This window comes from Delphinapterus leucas, chromosome X, assembly GCF_059928025.1.
Source record: "Delphinapterus leucas isolate spDelLeu-1000000601 "Yukka" chromosome X, BTC_Dleu_Yukka2, whole genome shotgun sequence".
Classification (NCBI taxonomy): domain Eukaryota; kingdom Metazoa; phylum Chordata; class Mammalia; order Artiodactyla; family Monodontidae; genus Delphinapterus; species Delphinapterus leucas.
Genome location: NC_143150.1, coordinates 29,941,247 through 29,963,298, shown reverse-complemented (window position 1 = coordinate 29,963,298; position 22,052 = coordinate 29,941,247). Strand labels below are relative to the sequence as shown.

The following is a 22,052-nucleotide window of genomic DNA, read 5'->3' as shown; positions in this document are numbered from 1 at the left end:
GACTGATGTTGACCTCTCTACCGGGAGTTCAAAACCACTGTGACAAAGAAAAGCTTAGCCCTTTTCCTCATCTGCTGTTAACATTTGCATCCTCTGGTACCCTGTGCAACTAAGTCCTTGCAAGTGATGAAATGCAGAGTCCCAGGCAGGTTATCACTAAACGACTGTGACCTAAGCCTAGCCCTTCCCCTTCTCTGGACTCCAGTCTCTTTTTCCATAAAATGAGCAGGTTTGAGTAGTAATAATAACAGCTATTGCTCCTGGAGCACTTACTATGTGGGCGCCACTGTAAATACCCTACATATATTTCCTTATTTATTCCCTAAAATAAGACTGTGTATTAGATAATACTACTATTTGTCCTTAATTTACAGATGGATTAACCGAGCCACTTCCTAGCTGTGTGAATGTGCCCCTGCTCTTCAGCCTCTCTGCACGTCACGTTCCTCATCTATAAAATGTGGAGGAAGAAACTGGCCCAGGGTCACAAAAGTGGTATGTGGCAATGCCAGCATTTGACCGCAGGCAGTCTGACACTGGAGCCCATGCATGTTCTAGTGCGTCCCATAGGTGTGATATGTTGTTTCATTCAGTCATTCGACAAATATTTAGAACCTTTAATAGGAGCCAGGCACAGGTTTAGGAGCCGGGGATACAGCAATGATCAGGAGAGCTAGTCTCTTCCGGCTCCGAATGTTGGAATAAACCAAGAGAAACGTCTTTGAGTTCAACCGGAAGGTGTCCAAAAGGGAACTCTCCAGGAACTCCTGTTGGCCAAGGGAGCCTATGGATGGGGACGAGGTCCTGCCTGGCTCTGTGACCTTGCCCTCTACTTCTTCCTGATCTTGCAGAGACCTGGCAAACAGGGGTGTGCTGGAGCCGGCTCGCCCGGCTTCCTGCAGTTCTTCCCAAGCCCATGTGCAGTGATGTCATGTTGGCAGCTTAAAACCAGCTATGGTGGGAATAATGACAGCACAAAAATTGGTAAATGCTACAAACCACGGCAACTTTTCTCCTGAGAGTGGGCTGGCAGCCTGTCTCAGACAGGTGGACGGCTGCCTCTCCCAGAGATGGAGAAATGAAACCATCGCTCCCTAACCCTGAGAGAATGCTAGCTGCCCTTCCCCTCCTCCTGCACTGAGCCTCAATCCTGCTTCTCTTGTATGTTTTGTTTTTCCAAGTTCAACAGAGCCTAGTTGAGCCTGGAATCCTGAGCAGTTTCAAAGTAAATATTAGCATTATGACCCTTTGTGCTCGTCACAGGCATTCTCTGTTGCTGGCACATTCAGAGGGCTGAGTCTCTTTGGGGCTCTTTCCCAGCAGAACGTTTGCACTGCCGACTCTAGTCGTTCCTCCAACGCCTCCTGTACTATATCTAGAATCCTGGGATCCAAGTGATTTCCAAAGCTAAGCTAGTAGACTGGGAGTGGGCTAGTAGATTTTTTAGAACAGGAGGGGGACCTCAGCCCACTCGGTAATTACTGTCAACCATAGCGTCTGTTGGAGAGGAGCCATAATATGCTCACACCCATGTGCCTGGCCCTCTAAAAATAATGATCGTAGGTGTCATCATCAGTGCCCTTATGTATAAATTACGCTCTTGATTCATAAAAATTCTCCCTCTCCATGCCAGCATGCACATGCGCACTTATGCACGGAGGGTACTCACTCTGCTAGGCTGGGGCCTCTGATCAGCAGCCCAGCACCACAATAAACAATACTGTGATAAAAATATTCTAGATCTCTGTTAATAACCAAAGCCAGTGTTACCATAATTTTACACTTAAAATGCCCTATCGGTAAAGAAAAGAAAATCCTTTGGGGAAACATATTCTATGCCCAAACAGAACCGTTTTATAATCGTCATTAAGGGAGTAAAGTTGACCGTTATGCACAGGCAGTAGGCATGAGAGTATGGTCGCTGAAGGTCCTGCGAGAGAAACGATCACCTTCAGCAGCCAAGCTATCGATCCTTCGCCACGTCGGTGACGCTACCCAGTCCCACGGCTGGGCTGAGATTGCAGCCTTAGAGCCACCGTAAGCCGCCTGTGACTTTGGCCCAAATTGTGGGTTCTCAGAGCAATGACAGGCTTCTGAGCCCAGCCAGAGAGGGGGATGCATGAGTTGCAGGCTTTTTTTGGATCAGGGATGGGGAATGCAGTTAACCAGCCTGGGCGGGTGCATCCAAGGGGTGCACCTGCACGGCTAAGAAGGGAGCTGTTAGGGCAGCCGTTTCCTGAAACTTCATAAGTAGAGAGAGAAAGAGGAGGTGACTCCTTGGGTGTGAGGGTCTCCTTTCTACCCTTCCCCTCTTGGAGGGTCTGTCCTGGGCAGTTGAGCGATTCCATGCCTGCAGGTGCACAGTGAAGCAGCTGCATATGTACGATGCCTGGGTGGGTAGGGGTTTACTATTTCTCCCACTTGGGACTTCCCTGGTGGTGCAGTGGTTAAGAATCCGCCTGCCAATGCAGGGGACACGGGTTCCACCCCTGGTCCGGGAAGATCCCACATGCCACGGAGCAACTAAGCCCGTGCGCCACAGCTACTGAGCCCGCGAGCCACAGCTACTGAGCCTGCGAGCCGCAACTACTGAAGCCTGCACGCCTAGAGCCCGTGCTCCACAACAAGAGACGCCACCGCAATGAGAAGCCTGCACACCGCGATGAAGAGTAGCTCCCGCTCGCGGCAACTAGAGAAAGCCCGCGCGCAGCAACGGAGACTCAACGCAGCCAAAAATAAAAATAAATAATAAAGAAATAAAGAAATATTTCTCCCACTCACTTTGCCTTGAGCTTGGCTGCCTCTTCCTCCGGGCCCTGGGGGAGCCTGTGGACCACATGTCCAACTACCCTACACTGCCGCCCCCAGAGAGCCATCCTGACCTATGCAGCCTCCCTCCTAAAGCTTCACTAGCCCACCCAATTGCACTTGGTTTGAGAGACTGACGGGGGTGGGCCTGTCACTTCACTTCTCATCCCCTCAGCTTCAATGCAGGTCACCCGGAGCTCTGGGAGGAATGCCAAGGGACTCCAATATGTTTGTGTGGAAGTTTTTCAGTAATCAAATGTTATGTGAAATAAGTTGGCCATCAGCCAAAGATGGGAGAGATCTGGCAGTGCTAATACTGGACGTGATGGTATTTGATCTTGATGTCGATCACCATGACTGCTGTTTATTTTGTATCCCTCTCCTAATAGCACCTCATCGTAACCATGGGTAGACTTTTGGCATCTGAAGAATTAACAGCCTACATCTGGACTCTCAGGCCCATGATATGTAAATCCGTGAAGCACATATTTTCATCTCATAGGTTCCAAAGCTGGTGCGTGAGAGTGAGTCATTTCACTAGTGAGTGAGCCTAGCTGACTGCCTGTCAACCATACTTAGAAGTGGCTTTGTTTTCTCTACTTGTCCTTGAGTGTGTAGCTAATTCTCCAACAGAAAATGATCTGAGGAGTGCCAGGGAGGGAGAAGAAAAAACAGAGTCCAAGAAAATGAATGACCTTAGTTACAAAACAGAACTTTAGACTACATTAGAGAGTAGAATATCCAATTCAGTAGTGGTTCACACCCTCAGTATGAATGAATTCCCCGTATGCTCTGTACAAAAAAACAGGAAAAGGCAATTAGCAAAAGTGTTTCGAGTGTTCCGACCGGGCATGAAAACTGCCATTATTATGGTATTTATAGAATCATTAAGGTTTGGAGGTATGTCACTAAAAATATGCAGGTACGCCTTACTGCACTGTATATTGAAAATTTTACACTGTGATCGTGTTTGCAAATTTGGGGTTATTTAAGGTCTAAGGAGAGATTCTCAAAGAATGTCAAGGAACTGCTGTTCCTGAGACTTGCTTGGCTGGTGCTTGACAGTTTCCAAAGTGCTTCTGCATTCTCAAGAGATGTCTCTGGCAGTGGTTACCAAAGCAGTGGGAGGGACAAACAAAGGGTCAGGCAGACCTGGGTCCCTGTCATGGCTCTGCCACTTATTCTGTGTTGCCTCAGGTAAGTCCCTTATCCCCCCCCTCCCCGAGTTTCTTGGTCTCCGTCTGTTCCATGAGGATACGAATGCCACTTGGTCTGTTCACTTCCCAGAGTCCTAGTAAGGACCCAAATTGTTAACATGGGAAAGTGTTTGAGAAATGTAGTGAGTGGCTCCTGCGGGGATAATTCATGCGTTCATTTCACATACATTATTGAACTCTCTTTGTGCTGTAATTAGCACAGTAGAGGTGACTAAGACATGGTTCCCACACTTGAGACTAAAGGTCCAGGCACAGATACACTTAAAGGGAATAAAAAGAACTTGGCACACAGCTGTGTGGTGCCTGCACAGAGCTCAAACTGTACCAAGCACAGCAGGGCTGCAGAGGAAACAGACAGACCCAACCCACTGCCCACAGCTGGTAAGCAGGCATCTTTCCACAGCCATTATTACCTCCCTCCCAATTCTGCCCTGGCTCCTATTTTCTGCAGTCAGAACAAGCCTGATAAGAGTAGCTGAGCCAGTCAGCTCCCTTACAGAATTTCCACTGGGTGTCACGCAGCTCAGCTCCCCCCAAGGTATGGCCCCGCATTCTGGTCTGGGCAGGGAAAAATGTAACTACAGCCAGCTGCTCACCAAAACAAGCAGAGGGATAAAAGAAGAAGAGGGGCAGAAACACTCCTGCAAATAGATCAGAATGACACACTATTGAACCTAATGACCTGCAGAGCCACACCCAGCCATTAAGGATCCATATTCTGTAATAGAATTTCCTGCCATGGAAATACTCACCCACGCACAGGATGTTGAAGCAGAAGCCCTGGCTGATTGACTGATTCACCAGCTGGTCGGGCAAGCTGTCAAACCCCACATGTCCAGCCAGGGGGACAGTTCGGCAACCTTCACCCTAATTTGGAAGGGGAGGGAGGGGAGAAAATGAAAATGTGCTTAAAAGCAATCTGGGTCTCACTTCCCCATCCAAATGCTCTCTGTGCTAGGAATTAACACCCACTGGGGCCCATCTCCCCTTAGCTAGTCCCTGATCCAAAGCAAAATGACCCATTCGCTTAGAAATCATGGATTCTTGGGTACAGTCATCCTTGAGGCTCCATAATGAACGTCACATAGTTCCAGACACAGCAAACTACAGAGGCGGCTTGTAAGGGGTGGGAGGGCGGGGGGGTCAGGGGATGAGGTTCCCAGCCTTGGGTTAATTCTCCTCACAGAGACTCAGTTTCCTTTCACATCTGTCAAATGACATAATATTACCTTACAGATGATTGGGAGATTCAAATACGCCAACACATGTAACGAGCTTAGTACAATGCCTGGAATACATATAAGTGTTCAGTAAATATGACAAAGGGACTTCAAAAAGCAATTTCTCTTCTTGGGACTTCCCTGGTGGTCCAGTGGGTAAGACTCCTCGCTCCCAATGCAGGGGGCCCAGGTTCGATCCCTTGTCAGGGAACTAGATCCCGCACGCACGCCGCAACTAAAGATCCCTCATGCCCATGACTGCCATCTGGCAAGATTGTTACCCTCACATATCTCACCCCACACCCTCCAGTGGAGTAGTCTCAACAGACAACCATATGCCATCATTCAGTCCTGGGTGGTATATTCTGGGCCCCAGAGGGGTACCTGAAGACAGCTGGGTTTTATGAGTGGCCTGCATCACTCAGGGCTACATTCACCCCCTTTTGCTTTCCCTCACCCTTTTCTCCATCTTTTTATCAAAGCAATCAAAAAAAGATGTAAGGGGCTTCCCTGGTGGCGCAGTGGTTAAGAATCCGCCTGCCAATGCAGGGGACACGGGTTCGATCCCTGGTCCGGGAAGATCCCACATGCCGCGGAGCAACTAAGCCCACGTGCCACAACTACCGACCGTGAGCTCTAGAGCCTGCAAGCCACAACTACTGAGCCTGCATGCCACAACTACTGAAGCCCGCGCACCTAGAGCCCATGCTCCGCAACGAGAAGCCACCGCAATGAGAAGCCCACGCACCGCAAGGAAGAGTAGCCCCCGCTCACCGCAACTAGAGAAAGCCCGCGCGCAGCAACAAAGACCCAACACAGCCAAAAATTAATTAACTAATTAATTTTTTTTAAAAAAAGATGTAAGTTTCCCACTGTTCATTCTTGGTCCTCAAGACTGCAGGGGAGACAGAAACCTAAGAGCCAATACGCTTTCTCGATGGAGCCTCCTACTCAGCAGGCATCGGAAATTGGGAGGGACCCAGAGTTGAGGTTTCCTGAGCCATATATCATCACCCCCGGCTGCCTCTTCCTGTGTCCAAATTCAGCACCATGAAACTTCAAGTGCTCCAGGGCGTCTTGTCCAAGTGCCAAAAGATGAGGAAAGGGAATTTTCAAACTGAAGACAGTGAAGGGCAGCGGGGAGAACTCCACATCTTATTAAAGATTTATTTCATTGTCAAGCCTCACCCAAACACCTCCCACGTGCCCACAGTTATCTCCCACCTAGCCCAGTGCTGTGAGAGCCCTAAATAGCAGAAGAAAGAGTATGGCCTTTATTCCCTAGGCAATGGGGTTTGAAAGGGGCATTTTGAGTGTTTTGAGCAGGGAGGGCCATGACACAAGTAGTCTTTTCAAAAGATCATTCCAGCTGCAGGGCGCTTGATCGATGGGAGGAGAGAGGGAGAAGGGGCAGGAAGACATATTAGGAGAGGACTCCAATAACGCTGAACTGGCAGAGTGACAGACAGCCAGGCACTGTGACGATAAATGCTGCTTGAAGTGAACTGATCTGACTTGGGACTCAGGAGGGAGGAACAAATTTGAGAGCCGTCCTAAAGAAAGGATGAGACTCGGTGAATGACTGGGCAGAGAGTGCGGGAGCAATCAAAGCTATAAGGCTGCAAGGTCCTGCGCCTGGGAGATTGGATTGATGGCACCAAGGGCAGAAAGATGGAAGCCAGGAAAGGGTGCTTTAGTGGAAAAGTCGAAGATTCTAGTTTTAAATAGCCATTATTTTAAAATTACACTTATCAGGTTTTTTATAAGAGTAATCCATGTTCGCTGTAGAAATTTTAAAACATATGGAAAATTATAAAGAAGAAAATAAAAATCACCCATAATATCACTCTCCAGAGACAGTCACTATTAGTATTTACGTGTATTTCCCTACAGTCTATATATAATACTTCTTTCCTTTTTTTTTGTTTACAAAATAGGGATAATCCTGTATATTCCTTTTCATCACCTGGCTTAATAACCGGACACTTAATATAGTATGGATGTTCTCTTGAGTAATTAAGTATACTTCTAAAACATTACTTTTTTGGCCACATAGAATTCCATTGTGGGAATTTACCACATTTTCTCAACCAGTGAAATGTCTTCCACTACTAGACATTTAGCGTGTTTCCGAGTTTTCAACATTGTAAGTAATAATTCTTGTTCTTACAGGTTTGCATAGTCTCTGATTATTTCCTTAAGCTAAATTCCTAGAATTAAAGCCTGTTGGGTGCAAGGCCACACACATTGGAAAGACTTTGGTACACACCGAGAAATCATTCAACAGAGAATATTACAAATGTCTATTTCTAACGCCAGTATGCGAGAGTGTCTGTTTACACATACTTAGACCAGCACTGAGTTTGAGGCTTTTTAACCATTGTGAATTGAATCACTGCAAAATGGCATCATGTAACTTCATTTGCATTTTATTAGTGAGAGTGAACTTTTTTTATTGTTCAACTACATATGTGTATTGTGTCTGTGTATGCGAGTTGCCTATTCACGTCTTTGTCCATTTTCTTAAAATGAGTGCTTGTCTTTCTCTTCTGGATTTGTAAAAGCATTTTCTATATTAAAGAAAACAAGATAGTTTTGATTTTATGGTGACACATCTACCCACTAAGTACTTAGCAATATGGGATTGTAGGCTCAGGGAGAATTCAGGACTGAGATATAAATTTAGCAGTGAGAGGTATGAAACTGGATGTGTTCTTCAAGAGACAGTACAGGGAGAAAAGAATTAAGGACTGAATATAAGCAATGCCCACAAGTAAGGAATGGGAAGATGAAGAGAATTCTTCCAAGGGGTGGGGGGATGATCAGAAAAGTAAGAGATGACCCAATAGTTTTCTATCGCCAGAGGCCAAGATTGAAGTCAGGAAGAATTACAGAGAAATGACCATTGGTCTGGATTTGGTAAGGTCCACTGGTAACTTTTAGAATCCTTTTTTCTTCTGTATCTTTTTACCCGGTGTCCAATACACCTAAGTTAACTGGAAGGTTTGGGGACTAGGGAACATGGAATCTGGGTAATGCGTCTTTCTTGCTAATCAAGATTTAAGCAGCAAACTGTATGTCTCAATCCTTGTAGTTGAGAAAGCTTCGAAAATGAATTTGTATATGCAGTTCCTGCTTTAGGAAATCCTGCCTAGCGAGCACCATTCACTCCTGCTTTGATGAAACTTAGAAGATGTCAAGGTCACCGTTATGAACATCAGTCCTCATTGTTCAGAGGTAAATACGTAATGGTGAAAAGGACAGGACACTGGGCTGAATGGACACTGACCCCTGGACAGCCCCTGGAAGTTTCTTCCCTCTTCCCTCTCTAAACCTCCGATAGCTTATCTCTTTCCTCTTTCTCCTTAACGTGGCCGGATTAATTGAGGTCCTGACTGCTTTGATTGCAGTCAATTGAATGTTCCCTGGATTGCAAAGTGCACAAAAGGAGATGGAACTGGCAACTTGGCCCAGGACGTCTGACACTAAAACCTTAAGTTATCATCTTGAGTAGCAGGTGGTGCCACGTTTGACGCTTTGAACTGAGAGGCTAGAAAGGCCACAGCCACCAAAATGTTAAATGGCCCACCTCCCGTGACCTGCAACCTCCCCTTGGGATCTACTCTACAGAGACTCACATGCCTGTACAAAGGTCCATGTACAGTACAAGGAAACTCATTACAGAATTATTTATAATACTGAAAACCTAGGGGAAAAAACCCTAAATGTCCGACAATGGGGAAAATATTAGGTTGGCCAAAAAGTTCGTTCGGGTGTTTCATAGGTTGTGACAGAAAAACCAGTTAACTAAATTATGGTACGTGCATATTCTGGAATATTCCTCAGCCATTAAGAAGAATGCAGTAGATCTAGAAACAGAGTCACAGAGGCAGAAAACAAACTAATGGTTACCAGGGGGTAAGGGCGGGGAGGGATATATTGGGAGACTGGGATGGACATATACACACTACTATATATAAAATAGTTAACTAATAAAGCCCTACTGTACAGCACAGGGAACTCTACTCAATACTCTGTAATGGCCTATACGGGAAAAGAATCTAAAAGAGAGTGGATATAAGTGTATGTATAACTGATTCATTCGTTGCACACCTGAAACTAACACAACATTATAAATCAACTATACTCCAATAATAATTTTTTAAAAAATGCAGTAGGTCTATAGGTACTAATCGGAATATCTCCAAGACATATTATAATATAGAAAAAAAGAAACTGTAGAACAATAAGCACAGTATGAGGCCATATATGCAGAAAAAACCTCTGCGTGTATTTGCACTTAAATGTATGTGAGAGAAAGGGGACTAAAAGGCACACACCACACCTAGAACTCAGGGGAGGGGACTGGAACTAGGGGCTTCCTCGGGGGGTAGTCAGTGTGCTTCTGCATTGTTTGATTCTTTTACAGCATGAATGTATTCACACATTACCTGTGTAATTTAAAAACCATTTTTAATACATGAAAAGCGAGTTCTGGCTCAGCTTTGCAGCAGGGGTAATTAGGCTGCAGCGTCTGAGAGGAGCTAAAAGGCAGGCAAAAATGAAAGCGTGCTCCTGAGAACTGGGAGAGGCCCCACTCCCCTCCCCAATTACGTTTCCTGTTTTCTCCTCATCTGCAGTCACCTGCGGTCTTGAAATACGTTATACCACATTTCATATCACAGGCAGAAACAACGCTTTCTCTTCCGCCTCCTCCCCCGAGGACACACCGATTGCGCGTTTTAATTGAATAGTCGGAGGTTCGTGTTATGAAGTACGAGTGAGGGCAGTTCCAGCCGTGCATCGTTTTCCCCTTGCTGTGATTCTGAAAATAAAGGGTCCCATAAGCACCCAAGTGGGCAACCCCTGCCCCCCTCCCCCCTTCCAACCTTGGTGGCACAGGACGCAAGCCATGTAGGAAGCCTCCGGAAACCGAGGGCGCATCTGTGTCGACGGAGAATTTCTGGCCTCCGTTTAAAACTGGGGTAGCCAAGTTAGTAGCTGTCATTCTGAAGGACAAGATCAAAACAAAAAGTTTGGAACTCATGGCCAAAGACCGGGCTTGTCCCCAACTTTCTCCTCTGGCCTTGGCACAAAGATGCTAGGAAAGGACAGAAACACTGAAATAGGATTATCTCCGGCAGCCCCATGTGTCCCTTACTGGTGGGCCTGATCTCTCACACCTTCCCTTCCTCTATCTCCCTCCCCAGCTCTGAATATCAATCTCTGAGAGACCCTGCAAATCTTCAGGACGTTCAAACTCAATGAATAGTTCAATGATGCATGATGGAATATTAAACAGCTGATAAAAATAGATTCTAAGAATATTTAATGGCATAGGAAAATGATCACCAAATACTGTTAGATAAAAAACTGTGTATACAAGATCATCCCAACCATGAGGAAAAAAAGTATGCATGCATTTTTAAAAACTTGGAAGAATATATACCAAAATGGTGAGAATGGTTGCTTTTGGCTTGGAGGGGCTGTAGGAGCTGCTGCTTTTCTGTTTTCCAAATTTTCTACAGTAGGCATATTTTACTTTTTTTTTTTTTTTTTTGCAGTACGCGGGCCTCTCACTGTTGTGGCCTCTCCCGTTGCGGAGCACAGGGTCCGGACACGCAGGTCCAGCGTCCATGGCTCACGGGCCCAGCCGCTCCGCGGCATGTGGCATCTTCCCAGACCGGGGCACGAACCCGTGTCCCCTGCATCGGCAGGCGGACTCTCAACCACTGTGCCACCAGGGAAGCCCCATATTTTACTTTTATAATCAGAATTTAAATATTATTTTTTTAAGATTCTATAATGATACTTTCCTAGGCAGGAAAGTGGCCTCAGATATTTTAGCAAAATCTTTAGTTACAGCCAAAAAGTTGCTTTATGTACAGATAACCAGAAAATTTGGTGAAGTATTCAGCTTTCTGGCAGTTTTATTGTATATAAAACATTTATTTTCCCAATAACACAATAAAACCTTATTATTCTTCTTATTATAACATATTTATATGCAATATAACATTATTATACAGTATGCCTTATTCTTATAAAGATTCATGTGAACCAGAAGTCAAAGTCAAATCACATACCCTGAAACATGCAGCAAAAAGTCTTGCTGAAACAATCAGGTGGATGATAGCCCTATCTGTTACCTCCGGTGTTACCAAGGGAGTGAATGCCACTTATTATCCCATATTATCAGCCATAAGAACCACAAGAGCACTGCTAAGTTCCCAGAGGTTAAAACAACAACAACTCCAGTATGCCTAACACATCAAACGTCACGATTTCCCTGGCTCCAATTAAGCTGAGCTGAGAGGAAACTGACAGTAGTAGCGATGCCCTGAACTGGGAGAGAGAAATCTGGGGGCCTTTCGGAGGAGAAATGAAACCTGCCAAAGCTAGCAGCACCCCTTAGGGGCCCCAGTGCCTTTCAGTGGGGGAGCAGCTTAGGGGATCCTGACGAAGCACAAAGGAAACCATCCTCACCATACAGGGAGAAGGCCCAGTTTTGGCAAATCCAATAGACGGAACTCTGGATTTTAATACACCGGATCGATTCCAGAGTGGCTTTTCATTCTATAGAAGGATTCACAGCAGGATTCTATTAAATATCCAGCTCTCCTAGTGCATGTAAAAGGGGATTCAATAGACAAAAATTCAGCTGTCATGTACCTTTATAGGAAGTCAATAGCTACATACACCTACACGGACGGACAGACAACATGTGAAGGGTTGTTTGTTTCTATTCCAGTTCCAGAGACCCTGCTGAGCTAAAAGCACAGACTTGCTTTCTCTACAGCCGTCTCCCCACCCAGCTCAAGGAGTCAAAGCAGGGAAGGGGTGGAGTTAAATTCCGCCACCTCGTTTGGAAGCAGAAGCAGGCAAGGACCTAAAAGAAATCAGGCTGGAGGAAACACAAGAAGTGTACAATGTCAGAGCTGGAAACACCCTTACGGATCACTTAATCCAACCCGCGCATTTGACAAAAAGGGAAACAGAGACTCAGAGGCAGGAAGTGGCTTGTCCCGAGTCACACAGTGATCTAGTGGCAGAGAATGGTGCTGGGACCCAGGGCCCTGTCAAGCAGACCGCCGCTCTCAAATGGAAAAGCTGACTCAAGTGGCGCATAGATTTCTTTCTGCTGCTAGAATTCTGGGACATCGGGCTTGTGGCTGATGCCAGTCGGGAGGAGAAGGGTCATGGAAAATGACCCAGAAGCCCGTGGGCTCACCAAGGCACCTCTGGCCCACACGAGGCAACTGAGGCGGTGGAGGCCAGGAGACGCTGGTGCCCCTCTTCTGCATCTTCTCTCCCACCTCTAGCTCCCATTTCCCTCACTGCTGACTCAAGCCTGAGCCTCAGCCTGGCCTCTGCTCAAGAGCCCCAGGGCTACCGAACCCAACCAGCCAGATTCTAGGTGAAATATCTCCACCTCAGCCAGGGGTGGCCCTTGCCCAGGGTGGGTCAACTTTCCCACAAAAGCCTGACAGATTCCCTTCAAATCAGGCCATTTAGAGTTTCCTAGGTGTTCTGGTCATTGTTATCTCCAATCTGTTAAAAAGAGAAAAAAAAAAAGGTTTACTCACAGGCCTCTGGATGAACGCCCAGCTGTCCTCTGGGGAGCCTGAATTTGCCTCTGCCTCCATCTGGTCTCATTTAAAGGGGATCTGAAAAAACCCAGTTCCTGCCTCAGCGCCAGTGCTCAGAGCTGGGGGCCTCTGCTGCGAAAGGAAACTGAACACGACCTCACACCTCATCAGGGCCGTGAAAGCGCAGAGCTCTGCTCCCGAGAGGGCCCTGGCAGGAGAAACCTGAGCCCTGGGTCCTGTCCCCAAGAAGGCCCGTGAATCTTTTGCCCAGTCACCTTTAAGTGAGTGGAAGGGATGACCCCACTGCAGGGCCAGCGGAGAGCGTGCTGCATAATTCAGCAGATGGCTGCCTCTAATGAGAAGACACTGCAGAAGCGGGAACGTTATCTCCCCCTCCCGAGCATGTGGTCCTTCCTCTGTGCAGGAAGCCGAAGCCTCCTCCTGCCAAACCGAGGAGGAAGGGTCTGTGTTTCAAATTTATTCTGCGCGCCTCCTCCAGTTGTTACTTAAAATAATCCATCATTACGTGGCTGGTGGCTCCAAGATTTTTATTTAAAGTATGGGAAAGAAAGAAAGAAAGGAAGGAAGGAAGGAAGGAAGGAAGGGAGGAAGGAAGGGAGGGAGGGAGGGAGGGAGGGGAGGGGAGGGGAGGAAGGAAGGGAGGGAGGGAGGGAGGGGAGGAGAGGGAGAGGAGGGGAGGGACAGAAGGAAGGAAGGAAAGGAAGGGAGGGAGGGAGGGAGGGGAGGGGAGGGAAGGAGGGGAGGGGAGGGAAGGAGGGGAGGGGAGGGAAGGAAGGAAGGGAGGGAGGGAGGGAGGGGAGGAGAGGGAGAGGAGGGGAGGGAAGAAAGGAAGGAAGGAAGGAAGGAAGGAAAGGAAGGAAGGGAGGGAGGAGGAGGGAGGGAGGGGAGGGAAGGGAGGGGAAGGAAGGGAGGGAGGGAGGGGAGGGGAGGGAGGGAGGGAGGGGAGGGAGGGAAGGAAAGAAGGGAGGGAGGGAGGGGGAGGGAGGAGGAGGGAGGGAGGGAAGGGAGGGGAAGGAAGGGAGGGAGGGAGGGGAGGGAAGGAAGGGGAAGGAAGGGAGGGAGGGAGGGGAGGGGAGGGAGGAGAGGGAGGGGAGGGAGGGGAGGGGAGGGAGGGAAGGAAGGAAGGAAGAAAGCCCACACATAGCCATGACTGTGCTATCTGGGGTTTAAGCTGAGAATATTTTTTAACATCAGAGTCTTCAAAGCACCCAAGTATACTCTTCTCAACCTCCATGAGTATACTGAGGTGGGGGTGGGGGGGTCGCAGTGAAAAGAGGGGGAAGAGGGGACATGGCAGGATTTTTATTTCTTGGAAACATGATGAAAAGGCCAGAGTTTTTTTTATATAAAAACGAATCTGTGTCATCTGGAAGGTGTTTCATTGCTTCATCCACTGACCAGCAGTAACACTTTGGACTAACTCATTTGGTCTTCCTGAACCCATAAAATGAAAAGAACAGTAATACTCATCCAGGAAGCTGCTGGGGAAAATGAAATCATACAGATGGAAGTGTTTTGAGATCGTTGAAAGAGACATGTTACACTTATCTACGGTATTCTTTTTCTTTCTTTTCTTTTCTCTTTCTTTCTGGAATGTGGTTTTAACGTAAATGCAACTGAAAGCGCTCCTCAATTGCGCACGATAATACAAAACCAAGGCTCCGATAATCCAGAAACCCATGCAAGTCCAGAAATCAGTCCTCTTTAGTTCTGGAATACCTTTATCCAGGGGACTTATCTTTCTAATTAGTTTTGCTCAGGCTAGTGCAATGGGTTCGCTCCCTTACAGCACAAAAAGGGAGGGGCCATACTGGGTAACAAAGCCAGCAATTAATAGAAAATTTACAGCAGAGACTCTACAAAGTAAATGCTGTGCACATGACTGCAGATCAAAATCTCATTATACTATACAGACAAATCGCTCGGCTGTAATGCAGTTTTGTAATAAGAATGCCGCGAACACTCACATTTCCAGGTTTTAGGATATGAAGAGGAAATGGGGCTTATACTGGCCTCTCACGGGGAAGCTCTGAGAGGGCTGTCGTGTGTGCCGTGGCCACCACTATATCCCCAGCACCTGGCACAGGGCCTGGCAGAGTCGGTGCCCAATAAACACACGTTGAAGGAATGAATGAAAATAAAAGTGCGTGAATTAACAAATGAAATGTTCCCAGCCTGGGAGCAGAAGTGAGATCTCACCCATCTTCACACCTACCCTTTTCCTAGTTAAAGCCCTCAGCAAGCCTTTCCTGTCACCCACCGCCCCTGTCCACTGCTGGATCAGGTCCCCTTGTAATGAATTATCCTAGCGGGCAGTAGCACTCCTCTGCAGCACATCACAAAGATAATTATAATTATTTGTGTCTGCCTCCACTACTAGACTGTAAACTCCCTGAGGGCAGGGGCCATGTGCATTTGTGGGGAGGAGGGCGGACATTGTAATTTCCCTCCAACTTTTAATTTTGAAAAGTCTCAAACACACAGAAAAGTTGGAAAATAGTACAATGATCATTCATATACCCACGACCTAGATTCAAGAATTTTTAATATTTGGGGCCATGCAAATTTTCTTCAGTGCTGTATTCACAGTAGAGGTATGGGTGGATATTGGGGTTTTCCTCTCCCTGCTTGGGGCACCATATGACTTTTAGCGCGAGGTGGGGAGATGGCTGAGGCAGGGCACTTCAATGGGAATCAAGGTTAAGTGTCATTTGATAGCAAGACCAGAGTGCAGCCACCTGTAGGCGGTTGCCTTGGGATAGCTGTCCCGGGACAGTTGCCCCAGGACCAGCACAGCTAGGGCAGCGTTAGGCCCTGCAAGCTCTTTCTTTAGGGAGAAAGACCATTACCTGGCTGCACCGTGCCTTGCCAAGTTACCTTGGACAAGTCATGGAACCTCTCAGAGTATATATTAACAGCAGCCCAAGCCACCTCACAGGCAGGGGTTGGGGATGGAAACATCCCAAGAATCTTCTATAGTTCTCTAATTATTTCACCGTGTCCACAATTTGTCTCTCCAACTACACTGCAATAAGCGTAAAAGCCAGGAACTATGTCTACTACTTTTTTCTGGTATAGTTGACTGGAGCCAGCCATAGTGCTGGACACTTAGCAGTTAATCAAATAAACACTTGTGGACATGATGAAGAAACAGTTTTGTCCTACAGAATCTTTGTGGTGTTCATTCAGATGGGATGGGATTGTATTATGTACACAAAAGCTGAACTTCCAAGTTGCATGCATGCCCAAATAAGGATCCTATCCAGCAACTCTAAGGTCTGTTTTTGTCACTAATGATGTTACCTTACAAGCCAGTGACCCTCAACTGACTCTGGAAAGGACAGCCCATCCCTCACACACACACCAGAGCACTACTTGCAGGGCACCATGTCTCAGAGCTCATTAAAAAGAACTCCTAAAGCCAGGCACACTTAGGTTTAGTCTCCAGTCTTCTTTTCCCAGATCCTGGATACTGGTTCCCAGGAAGAAACAGTCAGCAGCCAGACGTCCAAAGGCCTCCCGAGTTAATTCCATCTTCCCCTGGTGAATTACAACTTCTTGCAGACACAAAGGCAGGCAGAGAGACAAATGACACATAAACAAGAGCTTCACTGGCTGGGGGAGGGGGGCATGGAGAGTGACGTCAGTTTTCCCAGAAACCCATTTATCACGATAACAAGGTCTCAAGTGCTCGGGCTGCTCTTTCAGCTTCAGAATCTGGCATACAATTATGTTCTTCATCATACAGTAGGGCAAGGCCCGCCAGAGCAAACTGGAAACAAGCAAAGCAAACCAAGTGGCCCTAAATCACCCCCACCTCCATTTGCAGAACAAAGGGGATCTCTGGGTTGCCGGAGGTGAAACACAACCTTCTGGAATGTTCCCCTTTGCTACATGGGCCCTGCAATCTTAATTCAGATTAGGGGGACTGGTGAGAGAGTATGGGCAGGTCGATGCAAATTAATTAGCTGACAAGAAAAATCACTAGTGTCCTTCTTGGTCACTAAGGATGGAGCAAGTGTAATCCAGGAGACTAAGTCCTCTACTTAAGGCATGCCATCTCTAAAATGCAGATAATGGAGGAGCAGAAAGGTACTCTGGGAACCCTCAAAACACTAAAGCAATACATATTACAGTGCCAATCTTGGGGAGAAGAGAATTCTCTCAAATTCCATTATCACAGAGCACTGCCTCCCATCTTCTGCTGGTCCTTCCACATCATGACTGCATAAGGAGCTCCATGCTGGGGTCTTTCAGGGGGCTGGGGGAGGTTCCAAAGAAATCACCTTGCCCTTCCAAACAAGAACAAGAGGATGGAATAAATGTATCCATTTCCTGGAGAGGAAATGCTATCAGACTCTGGATTCAGATTTTGAAAACAAATCAGTTTCAATTACACCAAATACCTAGAGGCTATGTATATTTTTTGCACTGAAATTGCATTGCATGGAGTATTTCCTTAAATAAGTAAGCCACAAGGTTTAGGGGGTGTGTGTGTGTGTGTGTGTAGTGTCATGGGATCTGACCTTCCTCTACTTCACTCTCCTTCCTCACCTCAAGGTGCTGGCAATTGTGGGCTTCTTAAAATCCCAGATACCCATGGATGAATAGAAAGGCTAGGTTGTTCCCTCAAATGGAATCATCCCCTCCCTTGGCAACAAAACTTCTGGTCTAAAAAAACAAACATGGAGCCTCGGGTCACTTCAGTATAATTTCTCTGCACATCCCAGTCTGGAAAACTTCAGTTCGTTAAATGAAGATTTTTTTTTTCCAGAGTCGGCTGCCAACAAAAAGAGAGAGAGGGCACCGCTTTTGCAAGCGTCGCACTGATTTTCCTTAGTCCCCATAACAAGAAGCCAGCTCCACAGGTTTTGGCACACAAGCCAGTTACACTGGACACGCACCGAAGACAGATCCCCCTGCCCAGAGGCCCGCAAAACCCTGGTCAGGTGCTCAGAAACACGCCAAAGTACGCAGCCAACCACCTACAGGCCAGCGGACTGCACCCCACAAAACGCACAAATGGGACCCAGAGGCACACAGCACAAGCAGACGGCGAGAGAAGCGTCCGGACACAGGGACAAGCACCAGAGAGGCGAGCACACTCCAAGAAACTGGCGGACTCATCTAGGGTCACAGACAAGCCGGGCACCGCCGCCCGCCCGGGGAGGCAGGAGCGCGCGCGCGTGCACTCATACACACACAGTGATACACACACAGACGCAGTCACATATGTAATGCATATGGAGAAACCCTACCCCAGCCAGTCACCTCCCCGCCCCCCTCACCACTCGCCGCCTCCTGCCCCAGGCTCAGCCCAGCCCCGAGCCCCTCTGGCTGAGGAGGCCCGGGTCCCGGCGGGCTGCGGGGCGCAGGGGCGCGGCCCGGCAGCCGGAGGGAGCGAGGCCAGGGTGCCGGGACCCGGAGGGCTTGGCGGCCAGTGCGGCCATTCATTCGGCAACGCCCCAGCGGCGGGGCCGCAGCTGCAGCCGGGGAGGCGGCGGCGCCGACTGCAGCTCTTGGGCAATGCAAGTTCAGTCGCTGGCCCGCAACCCGGACCAGGCCACCCACCCGCACGCCAGCCACCACGGTTCTGGGGGACGGGAGGCTAGGGGACTGAGTCGCTGACCCCGCGCCTTGGCTCCTGGACGCTGCCCACTGCCCTCCTCGCGGTGGAGGTGGCGGCGGCCAGGTCCCCTCGGCCCTTCCGAGGCCCCCGGCCCCGGGGCTGGCACCCACACCCCGCACTCACCGCCTGGCGAGCTATATCGGTCGCTGCCATCGCTCCTGCCTCCGCCAGGGCTGCCACCGGCGCCTCCGCAACGGGAGCTTCTGCACGAGCTACAGGAAACCGTTGAGCTCCTCCGACAAAGAGAAAGTGTTACACTTCGGGCGCGACCAAGTCCGGTGGGGGGAGGTGCAAGGGAGGGGCCCCCTCACCGCGGCTCCAACCTCTCCTCTATCGCCCACCCCCTCGGAAGTGGGGTGCGGGGAGGGGGCGGATTTAACGCGCCGCTTCCCTCTCCCGCGAGCCTAGTTCCAGCTCTCCCTGCAGCCTCAGTTGTAGGCCTTTGCGAAGGGGGGCGGGGGCTCCCCTCGGTGACCACGTCCTCTGCCCCCCCCCCGCCACTGGGCTCCGTGGTACGTCCCGACCTCTGCTGAATTGTCACACACCCCCTGCTCTCGCCTTACATCCCTGAGTCCCCAGACCCCGGAGGCTGGAAGGGAGCCCCCGCCCTTCGCCCCCGCTGCGCACAACTCGGCGGCTGAGCCCTGCGGTCCTCCTCTCCCTCATCCCCGCCCCCTGTACCCCCTCTTCCTCCTCACCGAGATCTCTGGGTGCTTGGAGGGGAGCGCCCGCCGCTGGAGTCTCGCTGCTCCACCACACCTCCCCCCACCTCCCCCATCCCGGCCCGGGAGTGCTGCTGGGGCGGGGGCGAGTTGCGGCACCTGCCACCCCACGGTGGAGCTTAGAAAGGAGGCGGTTGGGGGGAGCCGCACTGCGGGCCCAGCAGCTGAGCTGTGACCTGCGGAGTCCGAGGCCAGCGGTCCTGAGACGAGACGCCCCTTCTGTCCTGGGGTTTCCACGCGGCGGGTGCTGTGGGCTGTCATTTCCGAGCTCACCACCGTTGGGTACTTCATACAAACGGACCCCACGCCTCCTCTCCCCACCGAGCCCTAGACGCTCAGCGTGTGAACGGAGGCTCAGACGACTCACTCCCTCGTAGTGCCTGGACCGCCGGGGAGTCTCAGAGGAGGGGCGTGGGGCTGAAGGCTCCCAGCTCACCTGAAGGGGATATTGGGGAGGAGCGCGGAGCTGCCTCCGGTGAATCTGTCCCGCCCCCAGATTTCCCCTTAACCTTGGGTCAGCCGGAGACTAGGCGGCCGCGGCGTGCAGGAGACCCTCCGAAGGCAGAGGCTCTGCCCGCCTGCTTTCCTTTTCCTCCCGGCCCACCGCCACGGCGGGTCCCCTCCCTTGCCCTCGGCGCCTCTCCCCGTCTCCGGCCTGTCGCCCCGCACCCCCTCTCCTGGGAGTGGCCCCTTGTTAGCTTCAAGTGACAGGCGAACCCTGGCAGGTTTGGCGTGCCCGAGGCCCGAGCGGGCGGGACAATCCACTCCACTCCACTCCTTAAGAGGACAGGTGCCCTGGTCTCGGAGAGGGACTCAGACCCTCGAGTGGAACCCGGGACCGCGGGGGGAGACAGATCCATGGGCGAAAGCTGGGCCCGCGAGGGGGCCGGGATGCAGCGTGGGAAATGGCCCAAGGCGGGAGCGGCTGAGGCGGGGGCAGGAGGGAGGAAAGAAGAAAAACGGGAACCAACGAGAGAGAAGAAGGGACCCAACCCAGAGGCCCGTGCGCGCGGGGAGGGGGGAAGGCAGGGAGCTCTTTACGTGCGTGTGAACCTTGAGAACAAGTACTCCGCAAAATGCGTCCCCCAGTGCCTAGTTCGGGGCCTGGCATCCACCAAGCCCCCAATTAAGCATTTCCTGAACAAGCGGGCAGAGGATATGGATTGGGAGGAGGGGTACAGAAGAAAGAAGAGACACAATCAAGAGGTGACTGTAGAGACAGAAGAGCCAAGTATTGGAGGTGCCAACTGTGCTGGAGACCTAGGAGGCGCCGAAAGAGAAGAGCCTGGCACAATCTGGGACAGTACAGGGGAGTTCTGTAGACAGACAGCGCAGGCCCACAGGGCAGATGGTGGTGGCAGAGAAGAGGGGCGGCTGTTGTCTCCGAGGCCCACCAGGGCGCTGGGGCAGGGCCTGGGCGAGGCGCCAGGCCCTGGATTGGGGTGGCAGCCACGTGCGGGGACAGGGCTGTATATGAGGAACCGCTGTAAGGTTGGGCCGGGACCGGATGGGGGCGGGGAGTCAGAGGGGACTGGCCGCTTCCAGACTGGGTGTCTGGCAGGGAGACAGGTCTTCCCTGCAAAGACTGGGGCATAGAGGACGGGGAGGGGCTGGAGCTCATTAGCTCTGACCCGGACGTGGGATCTGGGTGACTGCGGGACGAGAGGCGCACATTTGGAAAGCAGAGCTGAGAGCTGATACCCGGAGCCTCGGCAAGCCGGCGAAGGGCCCAGCAGAGCTGGGCTGGCTGACTGCGGGGCTCCCGGGGAATCCTGCTTGCCCCCAGCAGCACCACCCTCCCGCCTTAGCGCTCCACGCTCCCCAAAGCTCCGTGCATTTCGGCCCAGCGCTGGGGGTACCTTAGCGGGGAACCCTTGGTGCCCCGCCAGTGTGCCCCCTCTGCCCAGCTGTCCCTAGGGACCCTCAGAACCTCGCGGAGGCCTCCGCCTCCAAAACGCTAGACCTCGCAGACTGGAACCAAGTGTGTAACTCAAGTCTCCCTCAACCCCTTGGTCCCTCCAAGACCTGTCACCTGCGTCTGCAAGTGCCTCCTGGGGCTTGGGCTTCCCGGTTTCCGTGGGGTGCGGCTTGCTGTTGATGTGTGAGTAGGTGTGCATTTTTCTGTGTCAGTGTGCGTCAGTGTGTCTGTGTGTTTCAGTGCATGTCAATGTGTGTGTGTACTGGCATGTGCTTACTCCTATGTTTGTATTTGTTCTTGTGTACCTGCCAGTGTGTGTGTTTCAGTGAGTGTGTCTGTGTCGATGTGTGTGTGTCAGTGTGAATTTTTGGTGTGTGTTGGTATGTATGAAAAGGTGTGTGTGCCGGTATTGTGTGTGTGTCAGTATGTACATGTCAATGTGTGTGTCAGTGGCTGTGTGCGTATGTGTAGAGAGGTTTTAGCTCACTGCGTTCTGGGCTTTACATACCTTACCTGACTCAATGCAGGAGGCCAGTAACTGAATGCTGTGGATTATAATACTTATTTAAACAAAGAAGCTTGTGGGGGGGGAAATAAAATGAAAACAAAGAAATTTGGAAATTCGCTGGGTTTGTCTTTGGTGCTGGGTCACTTGCCCAGGCACGGGGCAGACACGGGAGGGCCGAGGCAAGAGTCAGTTGCTCCGACCAACTGACGAGTGGTCAGTTGCTTCCTTGAATGTCCGTCCCCGTTGATGAGTGAGACCAAAAGATCCCCTTCCTGAAGAGGCACTGTGGACCCTCAGGCCCTGCCATGAACATGTCTTCATGTTCGATGTGTCCTGGTGGGGTCCCTTGGGCCCAGCACAGTTATCTGGCAGGTGCTCAATGTTTGTTGAGTGAATGAATAAACGGAAGCCTGTAAATGT

At 50.2% G+C, this 22,052-nt stretch overlaps 1 protein-coding gene across 18 annotated transcripts in view; it reads right to left on the bottom strand.

Moving 5' to 3' along the window:
- The window catches only part of SEPTIN6 (septin 6), a 67,464-nt gene extending 48,591 nt beyond the window's left edge, over nucleotides 1–18,873 (bottom strand). For 5 of the 18 annotated variants that reach the window (XM_022562994.3, XM_022562995.3, XM_022562999.3 and 2 more), the window contains exons 1-2: nucleotides 5,255–5,275; nucleotides 4,778–4,892 (exon numbers count right to left, since the gene is read on the bottom strand). Coding sequence is in view for 6 of the 18 variants with exons in the window: in XM_089904138.1 (XP_089760264.1) it covers nucleotides 4,778–4,892; nucleotides 5,255–5,313; nucleotides 9,890–10,049 (334 nt within the window). In the remaining 12 variants the exon portion in view is untranslated. Of the gene's footprint in view, nucleotides 1–4,777; nucleotides 4,893–5,254; nucleotides 5,314–9,889; nucleotides 10,071–10,134; nucleotides 10,801–12,831; nucleotides 12,913–18,607 lie in introns of those variants that run through there. The other 13 variants (XM_022563004.3, XM_022563003.3, XM_089904138.1 and 10 more) reach the window with 12 other exon arrangements.
- Nucleotides 18,874–22,052: the final 3,179 nt, after the last annotated feature.